Genomic DNA, 12978 nt, shown 5'->3' on the forward strand with positions numbered 1-12978 from the left:
TTTCAGGAAATAAAGAGAATACGTTGAATCAGTTATGCTTGGTTTAACAGCATAACAAAAAGCTGGATTCTGTTTCTGATCACAGAAGAGCTTCATAGCATGTCAGTCCAATATACTCTTAATTTTTGATATCATAAATAGAAAGATAAACTTTTTTTTTTTTTTTTTGTAATTGCAACAGTATTTTTGAAAAGTAGAGGTTTTCAGCCATCTAAAGAATAGTGCCATAGTTTCAATCTTTGGAAGTAGCAAAAGATTTACAAATATGAAAAACCAAGGAATTGCAAAGCAACAGCCAGAAAGAGAATCTCAATGGTAATAAAATTGATGTAGCCAGACAAAAACTACAAGATTTCTCTATCGATAGTGAAAGAATGTTCAAGACCTTTTCTTTCACTGAAATTTATAAATAAAATTGCAGAGGATGTGAAATTAACCTCACTTACATACAATTTGAGCTGCTAATATTCCATGTTAATATTTACATGCTGCTTTTTTAAAAACTTTTGAGCATAAATACACAATAAAACTACAGCTGTATATGCCCCAGCTTCTGAATGGGTCAAATGGATGGATAGGTTTCTTTTCAAGGAAAGAGTCTTGGACCTTAAGAGAAGAGAGCTGAGAGGGGTATGAATGAGATTTACAGAATCATGAGGGCAAGTGGATAAACTGAGTATAGCACTGTTGACTAAATATGAGAACTGGGTAGCACTGAAGCCATAAAAGAGCATGAATAACAGAGGCAGTAATAGGTGCAGCAGTTTGTGCAGCTTTTTGTGCAGAAGGGGACAGAAGGTGAATATGGGAAACCACAGACCAGTCAGCTTCACCTCGATTCCCAGGAAGGTAATCGAACAGCTAATTCTGGGAAACATTTCCAAGCATAAGAACAAGAAGATGACTGTAAGTAGTCAGCATGGATTTATAAAGGGGAAATTATGCCTGATCAACCTGATAGCCTTCTACAAAGAATTGTCTAGCTTTGTGGATGATGGGAGAACAATGAATATTTATCTTGACATTAGCAATACTTTCAATGCTGTTGCTCCTAACATACTCATAGACAATCTAATGCATTACAGACTAAATAAATGATCAGTGAGGTGGACTTAAAATTGGCTGAACTGCTGGGCTGAGAGATCTGTGGTTAGTGAAGTGAAGTCCATTTGGAGGGCAATCACTAGTGGTGTACCCTAGGTGTCAATGCCAGGGCTAGTACTGTTTAGCTTCATTAATCATCTGGATTATGGGACAGAGTGTACCCTCAGCAAATCTGCAGGTGATACAAAACAGGAAAGAGTCATTAATAGGCCAGGTAGTTATTCTGTCATTCAGAGGACCTCAAGAAGATGAAGGAATGGGCAGACAGTAAACTCATAAAATTCAAATGGAAATGTCAAATCCTGCACTTGGATAGGAAGAATCCCTTGCACTAGAATGTACTTGGGGCTGCTAGAAGGTAGCTTTGCAGAAAGGGAATTGGGAGTCCTGTTGGACAACAAGCTTACCATGAGTCAACAATGTACCCTCGAGTCAGTGAAGACCAAGAACATTAGGATAAGCATTGCCAGCAGGTTGGGGGAGGTGATCCTTTCCCTCTACTGAGCACTGGTGAGAACACATCAGGAGCACTGGGTTCAGTTCCGGGCCCCCAGTATAAGACATGAACATACTGGGGGAGTGTACAAAGGGTCACGAAAACGACTGAGTACTTCATTGCTGTGAATCTGCCTTAAAAGATTACTCAGGCAGAGTGTATTGGCTGGTTCCAAAAGGGATTATCTGAATTGCTGGGAAACAGGTCAGTAAGAGCATAATGGAAGTACTAAGCAGGAATCTATTCTCAAACTTTCCTGATACAATGGTTCTGGATGCTGGAGGTGTACCAGAAAAATGGACAGTAGAAACACAGCCAGCTTATGTCCTGGCACTGTCACAATCAGAGACCCTAAAATTAGACTTTTCAGAGGAGTTTGTAGATAATGAGTCAACTTGTCCTGAACTGTATTGAGAGTTAGGTACATTATGAATGTAATTGAGATGTGGAAAACTTCAGGCATCTTATCCAAAAATTCAGAAAACACATATTATTATTTTCCTCCAATATGAAACCAAAACTATGACTGGTATTTGGCAAATACCAATTTGTTATTCTAATGCATTGCTAAATAATTAATTTATAATAACATTCTTACAAAGAATGGACAATGAAAAAAAGGAAGAGTGCTCTATATCTTATCTAATTCTATTTTACCTCTGTTTTTAACCACTTTACTCTGCTTTAGTCTTTGTCTGATTTACTGCCACTTAGGGATCAGTGTTTTCCCCCTGCTGTTTGCATATTTAAGATAATTTTACTGGTCCTGAGAGTACTTTTACTATTTTATCAGACATGGTAGGTCCTAAGATAATGAAACCTTCACATCACCAGATTACCATCAACATTTGTTGCTTTTCACTTCAGCTCCCACATGATTTCAGCAATCAAAACCTTACAAACCACAGAGCTAGAGATTAGTGCTTTGTGATATTTGAAAGCCGAGGTTCAAACTTGCAGTTAGGTAATTTTCTAGCTGCATGCTATCTTTAACTGTTTGTGAGATAGTAGCTACTATCATGTCAGAATTTGAAGCTGGGAGGAATGGAAGGGAGCAGAATAAGTAATGTGCACATTCACATTCTATCTGTCAGCCTTACAAGTTTTAAAAGAAATGCTTTCACTGTTGCAAAGCTTGTAATCACAGAACAGCAGTGATGCATGGTATTTGTTTTTACTCTAGCCAGTTCAAGAGATATCAGACTTTAGTATAGTCAAAGATGAACAGTGGTTTGGACAATGGTCCAAGACAGAACATGGTGTATGGCAAAACTCTCCAGTGCTTCCAAGAACTCTTGTATAATTTCCATTCAATGACTATGACTGGGAGGCATAATAATGAATGATACTGCAGTATAGTAAGTAGTTTTTTCAGGAATTAAATGGTCTGTTTTGTTGAGTGTACATGGTTTTTTCCTTATTTTGAAGAGAACTTCATTTTTCAAGTATTATTTTCAACCTACCTGACATGATTCTGAAGATAGCCCACTTAGTTTCAAGACAAATTTGGATGGAGAATAGGAAATGCATAAGGGGAGGTGGGGGGGGAAAAGTTAATGTCTCCTACAGAGTTGAATACCTTTCACACCTGGAACAAGTAAAAGGAAAGTAATGAAGATGCATATTGAGCAACTGCTAGAAGTTAAGAATTCTGAAAGGGTAAATGGATCTAAATTGAAGCTGGCAACCATGTAATTACTGGGAAAGGAAATGATCATGCTTTTTATTGGCCTGGAGATTATATAGGTGACAATATTACTGCAGAAAGTGAATCTTAATGTATAAAAAAGGAATGAGAAAAGAGCTTGTGCCAAGTGTACTTTCTTATCCTTTTTTCAGCTATTAAAAAAAAAATGCCCACAAAAAGCCTTCCATGCAAATCACACTTCTTAAAACAGAAGGGAGTGTATATATTATTGATATCTTCTTCTCTGTAGGCCCAGAAGAACTATTCTTGTGTTCAGAATTTTGTAAAGAATATTGAAGCATGTTACACAAATAAGTCTTACACTATCTACTTCTAACTCTTAAAACAGTTGCTAAAATATCTGCTTTCTCAGATAAACTTTAGTTTGTTTAACAATAAGTCGTTTAACTAAAAGTTCATGGGTTGTTGGATTTTTAAATCTAATTTATTCTGACCATATGAAAAAAATGAAAAACATATTGATTGCATTGTGTTGGTCACTATTCAATATTTCTGACATCTCTTCAAATTTACTTTTAAATGTATTTAAATTTTGAGTGCTTGCAATACAGATGTCAAACACAATGATTTGCAGAGTATAATGGCAAAAACAATCTGTATTTAACCTTAATGTATGCTTACCAATAGGAAAAGAGCTAAAGTATGCTTTATATTCAAATATAAGGACATTTTCTGTTCTATTATAGTAACATGCAAGGAATTACATATTTATTGGCTCACTTGTATGATACTGATAAATACTGATAAATAGTGATGGACAATAAAAAAAAAAAAAATTCAAGCATATTGTGAAAAATGTACTTTTTGTATTTTTTCACTGTAGAAGCAGATGATATGGATATACTGGTTCATTTCAGTAAGTACAGAGTATTCTAAGAACCAAAGCTAGAAAAGCCAGAAGGTTATTGTCAGTTCCCTAAAAGTTGAAATTGTTTATTTCTTGTGTCCAATTTGTTGGGGGGAGTGGATTGGTTATTTTTCTTCTGTCATGTAGGAAAGGAAGCATTTTCTTCACAAAAGTGGTATTATTTGGGAATTTCATAACCTGATTCTAAAATTTTAGAATTGAAGAAAGATGTTATTATGCAAAGTCAAATAAGCAAAAATATGTGATTATCTGAGAACTAAGGAAAATCAATTTAAGAAAAAACAGACCTTTTTAAAGGTCATCTTAATTCTTATTATGTGCCAGAACAGTGAAATTGTAATGTTATAAATGGTAATTACTCTTCTTTTGGAAAACCTCACTGTTAACAAGACCTGAATTTATGAATGGGTGTTTGGAGGAATCCTTCTCTGTTAGATATCCACTGTGTAATGTTCATCCTCTGCCATTCTTAAGGTGCTTAAAGTGGGTGACTTAAACTATTTATCTCCAGAAATATTAACTTCAGGTTCTGATCTGTATGACTACGGTGATGAAGTGTTGTTTCTAGTTTGCAGTAGCAAAAGTTTGATCAAAATTGTCATTTTTGTCATATTCCATCCTATGGAAAATATTAAATGTAATTGTTCAGTAAATTTCAGTGGTAGCTACTGTAATACACTGTATCCAGAAATGTTCTAGGAAAATTCATTCTGAGATGAACTTTGAAGTTAAAAGGGGATATAAGACAGGAAAATCAAAAAGCATAATTTTGCATGAGTTCCAAGGAAGAAAAACTAATTGAATGAGAAGTACAGAAAAACATGACTTGGATTTTTTTTGGCTCTCAAAGGAAATACATTTAAAAGAAAAAGTCATACTGTTTGAGAGCCCACATAGTATTTTTAGAGATTGGAATCACATAGTGGATGAGTTTACACAGGGTCTAAGCAATTTCTGCCTTGTAAAGATATGAAACCTAGTTCAATATCCATATGTTCACTCATGGTCTGTAACAGTCCCCTAATGTTAAAAGGCAAATGTGTTTCAATTAAATCAGAAGCTGACATAAATCTATGTTACGATAATTTGAGCAGGAACCTGTAATTCCACTGAAAATATTCATTATTTTAGGCATTAATAAATGTCTAAATTTAAGGTACAGTTTATACCAGTGAAGATACTAACTCAAGTTTGTAATTATTCCCTTTATTTCATTCTGATTTGGTTTCATAACACAGATCCCTTTCTTCTCTACCCATGCTTGGAAATAAACTACGCATGATTTTTCAGGTAGTACCGCACAGCACCACTGTCATGAATGAGACAGTAAAAGGGAAATCTTAGTGGATCTGATTGATGCTTATTATTTATTAGGTGAACTCTCACCATTTATCTTTTAAAATTAAATATGCAGGTTATTAGGTATTTGGTCTAATCAGCTATTTGATCTAAACATTTCTGATTTGAGAAGTTGGTGGGTTTTTTTATTTTCACTCTAATTTCTTTTTTAATATCAAACTCAGTATATGAAACTTTTAGAAAGACAGGTAAGATATTTAACAATATTCCTTTAAGAAGAGAACTTTTTTTTTTTTTTTCCCCATAAGGAGTCCTGAAATCAAATAAGAACCTTGGTAGGATTGAACTAATGTGGAATCTGTAAATACCAAAGAGAGAGAGACAGTGTGTCTTACAAATAATTTTCATCTTGTTTTGGGGAATCCTGAGATTCCTTAATCTTCTTTAGGTTTTTGAGAAAAAAATATCCATAAAGGAGAAATATCTTTCAGACATCTTGGTTTCCCTCTCTTCTCCACATGTACAGGTGGATATTTATCAGTACATAGTCACCTTATATTTCTTGTATGTTCTTTAACACTGCTACATTTGTCCCTTACTATTTTGCCTTTAATCTACACTCCTGAGAGATACCCACATCTGTCCTTGGGAAGTCTTCATTGATTAAAACCAACAACCACCTTGTAATATCTCTCTGTAACATCATTGTAGCAAATTGTGTGAGGACTTGAATAAGACAACAGTAATAATTTAAGTATCATGTGTAGCTACCTTAAAATAATTCTAGCTAGCTTGCTCTTCCATTTAATTAAGTTTTGGAAAAAATCTTACCTTACATTAATACTTAGTGTGCACTTGCACTAAAGAAAGGATTACTTTTAATCAGTAGTGAAGAATTTTAAAATATTCTGCAGAGAAATGCACACACAAACTGTATTAATTGAGCTCTAAATTAGTGATGCTAAACAATGAAAGCAAGGAAATGCACAGTGAAGCAGGAAATGTACCATATGTTATTGTATACCTGGGCACAATGGGGACACTATCTTAATGGCTTTCTTAATGTTCCTGTTGTACTAGATATTGGTGGACATATGGTATGCTGCCTTTTTATATGCCTGTGCATTTTCATGATTTCGTTGGCTGACTTTGATAGCATTTTCTATTTGTCTGCTGTTAGAAAAAGAGCTTTAAAATGTCTTGCTCATTTATCTGGAGTTCAAAACCCATGCATTTTATTTTGCTTATCCATTTGTATCCCGATTATTACTTTTTTTTTTCTAGAGCAGTTGCATATTATTTTTGTTGTTAGGCTTTCCACAGTTTTAGTCCCTGTCTGTCAATAATTTGGAACATAGTTGTGTAGTCCTTCCATGTATAGATAGAGAGGTTTCGACTCACTCTCAGTACTGGCCAAGCAGACGACCAAAGCAACAGCAGCAGCTACAGAGCTGACTGGGCTTTGCACAACCAGGATGGGCACTTGTGTAATTGGCTGCTTCTCTGCCTGCCCTGAGGAACCTCGGTACACTCCAGCTGGAAGCGGACGTGTTTCCCATTTCACATGGCTCCTAGTGCCCTTCCATCACGTGGGTGAGGGACACAACAGAGCGACTTCTTGCCCCATCCCTTCCTCGATGCCAGCTGTTGTCAAGGTTGCCTGGCATAGACTACCAATGGGAAAGATTTCCCTAATTTTTTATGGCACAAACTCCATAAATGTTCACATTTAAATAGACTATTCACTACTGCCATCTCATGGAATACACACTCTGAAGTCAGAAAAATGCAGAACTACTCAGAGGAATTATATCTTGTAAACAGAGAAAAGCAATTGAGCCAAACCCTTTTGACATACATATGACATACTCCAGTTCCTTGGCAAAAATTGCCTTCCATGAAGCAGTTGGTCTCAGGGATTCATACAGGAGGTGTTTGAAGACTCTTGTAAACCGGGGTGGAAATAAAAGGAAGTTGTTGTACTTTAGCTTGTCAATAGTCACTCTTAAAATTTGTGATTCATTATAGATTGGGACTAGTCTTTTAAATAAGATTGCCTATATGTTAGTGATTTCTGGCAAGTGTGTATGCTTTTGTATAAACATTCAAAGCTTACCATTCTATGTATTCCTGTACTGTTTTTAGTAGCAGTTCATGATATGTGTAACTGCATCAATTTGATTATGAAACAGAAGTCAAAATGAAACTCTCTTACTGTTTTATAGATGTTAGAGAGGCTAACATGACATCTGGAAACACCAGGTTGTTTCTAAAATGTTTAAGTAAGAAATATTTTTTAAAAAAGTAACTTGGTTTGTCTTGAAAATGTACTATGTGTATTCCCAGGGGAAGAAGAGCCATCAATTATGGCTGATATTTTTCATAAATTTTTAGCTTATTTTCTTTAAATTTAATTTAAATCTCTTTCAGTTGCTAGTTTTAGGGATTTTATTTTTAGTTTATATTAATATATTTTAGATTAGCAAAATTAATGGAAAAGACCTATGAGTGATATGGCACTAATATATTCACACAAGTATTTTTAATAACAATGAGTTGTTAATAGAACTTATCTAGAATTTTTAATAAGGTGAAGTTATTCTTCGAAATTGTTAAAGTAATTAAAAAGGAAACAGCCATTTCAAAAAAAATCCAGTGAAATTCAGTAACGACAACTAAGTTTCCGATCAGCTTAGTCTTCTGTATCCAACAGGGTGAAGAAGTTGCCAGCTTATTGATTCTTACTGATGTAAGGCTTGGCAATCAGTCTGTATCTGGAATGATTAGTGGGCATGTTCATCAGTAGACAGGAGCATCATAGGGTCTGTGACACTGTAAGAGATCACATTGCTATGCCAGCTCAAATGCTTTTACGCTTTGGCAGCTTACTTAACCCAGAGTGATTTTTACATGTGGTGCTGGGTTTTTCTAAGAACATAGTTGTTTTCTAAATAGTAGACATATATTCTTAGACGTGTATGCATAATGGTATGACTGACCTATTTACGCTGCCAGGAATTGGGTTAGAGCTACAAAGAAGTCACTTGGGACCACAGTGTTCCACAGTTGATAAAAGCTCTCAGGTACCTTGACATCTTCAGACATTGTTCACAAAACTTTTAGGGTCCCATAGCTACTTTGCTGTAGCTACTTTGGGCACTACTTAAGCTCCTAAACCTTGATAAATCTCTGTTTTCAGAGTAGCAGGGCTGTTCACTGTGCTCTGAATTCCAGAGAGCATAATAGCCTGTTTTTGGTGCCCAGCTTGAGTGCATGTTCTTGTTCTGAAGCACATGGTTATTGAGAATGTGATTTATCAAACCAACATTTATAAAAACTAATATATTTTTATAAAAACTAATATATTTTTAGCATAGTTATGTTTTAATTATAATTTTTATAATAATTATACTTTTGTAAATAATCTCTCCCTATTGTTATTAATGTAATATGAAGACATTATGCTGGAGCAGAGGCTAGAATTCTGTCAAATGAGGGGTTTGAGATGTCTTTGATATTTTTCACTATTCTCCATTTTCTCTTCTTCCAATAAAAATACTCATGAGTTATACGTAAGAACTTCAAATGTATCCTGAACAGCAATAGTACCACAGTTCAGAACTGTCAGTCAATAAATAATGGCTCCCAGTCATCAAAAGTGAAACAAGCAAGTGTAGCCTGCTTCTCATTGTGAAAGACAATTCCAAGTAATTGCTCTGAAACCCTATACTTTTTTCTTCTTTATTAAGGATTTAGTTGAAAAAGTATCCAATGTGTACTATAAAGTTAACAATACTGAAAAATTTTCTCATCTAAGTTCTACTGTCTCTTACTGAAACTTCTTTCTTACAAGAAATTTGATCTGCAATTGTTTTAAACTTAAACTGGCTTTTCTGCTTAGTGTTGTGGTCACAATTTTTTAAAAATTTCATTTCAGACTAAAGAGACGGAAGAAGGTGAACTCAGGATATGGGACCAGACAAAGTTCTTTGTATGTTGCTGGAGATTCTACCAAGACAGTGAGTGAAGGTGCAGGAGATCATCAAACAGCCCTGCAGCAACAAGACTAACAGTAAAGAGGAGGGACAAAGAACTTTTACACTCTTCATAAAGACCTCTAGGAAAATTTAATTGAGGAAGCGCATGTCAGATACATATGGGAACACTGTATGCATTGTTTCTATGTATTCCAGATATTTCGTTAAGAACCAAGGAAAATATGCTAATGTCAGTGTGTACCAACTTAGAATTTTTGACTGTTCTTCCTTTCCGGTTGATTTAATTGCTCTTCAAAAGATGGATTTTAATTAACATGTACCATAGTTTACCTTTGGGAAAAAATACTTTAGAATGTACGTGGCATATGAGAGAAGTTCATATTAAGTCCTGGGAAGACAGTGAGTCTGAAATCATAGAATCATAGAATAGTTTGGGTGGGAAGGGACCGTAAACATCGCCTGGTTCCAACCCCCCTGGCCACTGGCCGGGACACCTTCCACTAGACCAGGTTCCTCAAAGCCCCATCCAACCTGGCCTTGAACACTTCCAGGGAAGGGGCATTCACAACTTCTCTGGGCAACCTGTTCCAGTGTCTCACCACCCCCACAATGAAGAATTTCTTCCTTATATCTAATCCAAATCTGCACTCTTTCAGTTTAAAGTGATTACCCCTCATCCTATCACTACACTCCCTGCTAAAGAGTCCCTCCCCACCTTTCCTGTAGGCACCCTTTAAGTACTGGAAGGCCGCAATAAGGTCTCCCCAGCACCTTCTCTTCTCTAGGCTGAACAACCCCAACTCTCTCAGCCTGTCCTCATAAGGAAGGTGCTACAGCCCACTGAACATCTTTGTGGCCCTCCTCTGGATCCACTCAAGCAGATCTATGTCCTTCTCATGTTAGGGGCCCCAGAGTTGAACACAGTACTCCAGGTGGGGTCCAACAAGAGCAGAGTAGGGGGAGAGAATCACCTCCCTTAATCTGCTAGGCACACTTCGCTTGATGCAGATCAGAATACAGTTGGCTTTCTTGGCTGAGAGTGCACATTGCTGGCTCATAGTCAGTTTTCCATCTACTAGTACCCCCGATTCCTTCTCTGCAGGGCTGCCCTCAATCCACTCATCACCCAGTCTGTATTTGTGCACAGGATTGCCTTTACCCATGTTCAGAAATTTGCACTTGGTTTTACTGAACTTCATGAGGTTTGCATGGGCCCACCTCTCAAGCCTGTCAGGGTCCCTCTGGATGGCATATCCCTTCCCTCCAGCGTGTTGACCGCACCACACAGCTTGGTCTCATCGTCAAATTTGCTGGAGGTGCACTCAGTCCCACTGTCCACGTCGCCAGCAAAGATTAACAGAACTGGCCCCAACACCGAGCCCTGAGGAATACCATTTGTCACTGCTCTCCACTTGGACATTGAGACATTGACCGCAATTCTTTGAATGTGACCATCCAGCCAATTCCTTACCCAGTGAGTGGTCCATCCATCAAGTCCATGTCTCTCCGATTTAGACACAAGGATGTTGTGTGGGACAGTGTCAAATGGTTTGCACAAGTCCAGGTAGATGATGTCAGTTGCTCTTCCTTTTTCCACCAGCGCTATAACCCCATCATAAAAGGCCACCAAATTTTTCAGGCACAATTCACCTTTAGTAAAGCCATGTTGGATGTCACCAATCACCTCTTTATTTTCCATGTGCCCTAGCATAGATTCCAGGAGGGTCTGTTCCATGATCTTGCCAGGCACGAAGATGAGACTGACTGCCCTGTAGTTCCCTCAGTCCTCTTTATTTCTGTTTTTAAAAACAGGGGTTTTATTTCCCCTTTTCCAGTCAGTGGGAACTTCACCAGACTGACATGACTTCTCAAATATGATGGATAGTGACTTAGCTGCTTCCTCTGCCAGTTCCCTCAGGACCCATGGATACGTCTCATCAGGTCCCATGGACTTGTGCACCTTCAGGTTCCTTAGATGGTCTCTAAGCTGATCTCCTACAGTGGGCAGTTCTTCATTCTGCCAGTCCCCACCTTTGCCTTCTGCATCTTGGGCGGTGTGGCTGGAACCCTTGACAAAAAGTGATTGGGTATCTCAGCCTTCTCCATATCCTGGGTGAGCAAGTCTCCCTTTTCTTTCTGGAGAGGGCACACATTTTCCCCAGTCTTCCTTTTATCACCAATGTACCTGTCAAACCTTTTCTTGTTAGCCTTCACGTCCCTGGCCAGATTAAATTCTTTCAGGGCTTTGGCCTTCCTAACCTGATCCCTGGCTACCCAGACAATTTCTTTGTACTCCTCCCAGGTTATCTGCCCTTGCTTCCACCCTCTATAGGCTTCCTTTTTATGCTTGAGCTTGTCCAGGAGCCCCTTGTTCATCCACTCAGGCTTCCTGGATGTCTTACCTGGTTTCCTGTTTGTTGGGATGCATCACTCCTGAGCTTGGAGGAGGTGACCCTTGAATATTAACCAGCTTTCTTGGGACCCTCTTCCTTCTAGGGCTTTATCCCATGTTACTCTGCCAAGCAGATCCCTGAAGAGGCTAAAGTCTGCTCTCATGAAGTCCAAGGTAGCGAGCTTGCTGTGTGCTCTCCTTGCTGCCCTAAAGATCTTGAACTCTACCATTTCATGGTCACTGCATCCAGGGCTGCCCATGGGCTTCACACTCCCCACCAGTCCCTCCTTTTCATGAGAACAAGGTCCAGCATAGCACCTCTCCTCGTTGGCTCCTCTGTCACTTGGAGAAGGAAGTTACTATCAACGCATTCCAGGAACATCCTGGACTGCTTATGTGTTGCTGTGTTGTCCCTCCAACAGATATCAGGGTTGTTGAAGTCCCCCATGAGGACCAGGGCTTGTGAACATGAGGCTGCTCTTATCTCTCTATAGAGGGTCTTGTCCACTCAGTCTTTCTGGTTGGGTGGTCTGTAGCAGACTGCCACTATAACGTCTCCTGTCACTGCCTTCCCTTTAATCCTGACCCATAAACTCTCAATCGGCTTCTCATCCATCCCCAGGTGGAGCTCCATGCACTCCAGCTGGTCATGGACATAGAGGATGACACCCGCTCCTCATCTCCCCTGCCTGTCCTTCCTAAAGAGCCTGTCTCCTTCCATTCCAACACACCAGTCACAAGAGCCATCCCACCACATCTCCATGATGTCAGTAAGATTGTAGCCGTGCAGGCGTGTGCACAAATCTATCTCCTCTTGTTTATTCCCCATGCTACATGTGTCTGCATAGAGGCATTTAAGTTGGGCCCCAGATGAAGCCGACTTACTATCTGGAATCCCTCTATGCTGCTCTTCAGGTGCTCTCTTAGTGACCTGTAACACCTCTGCAGGCTCTGGGCATCTGTTGTTGGCACTGGCATGAGGTTGGTAGGAGTGGGATGGATTGAGGTTCCCCTCCCGCAGCAACTTTAGTTTAAAGCCCTCTTCACCAGCTTGGCAAGTCTATGTCTGAAGATGCTCTTCGGAAATGGAAGTCAATGATTTGTTTCTTGTTT

At 38.5% G+C, this 12978-nt stretch overlaps 1 protein-coding gene across 1 annotated transcript in view; it reads left to right on the forward strand.

The window, feature by feature from the left end:
• The window catches only part of CCDC102B (coiled-coil domain containing 102B), a 189525-nt gene extending 179666 nt beyond the window's left edge, over positions 1 to 9859 (forward strand). Inside the window, exon 6 of the mRNA XM_074847787.1 lies at positions 9413 to 9859. Coding sequence (XP_074703888.1) covers positions 9413 to 9502 — 90 coding nt within the window. The 3' untranslated portion in view covers positions 9503 to 9859. The remainder of the gene's footprint in view (positions 1 to 9412) is intronic.
• Positions 9860 to 12978: the final 3119 nt, after the last annotated feature.

The sequence above is a fragment of the Strix aluco genome, chromosome 1 (assembly GCF_031877795.1).
Source record: "Strix aluco isolate bStrAlu1 chromosome 1, bStrAlu1.hap1, whole genome shotgun sequence".
Classification (NCBI taxonomy): domain Eukaryota; kingdom Metazoa; phylum Chordata; class Aves; order Strigiformes; family Strigidae; genus Strix; species Strix aluco.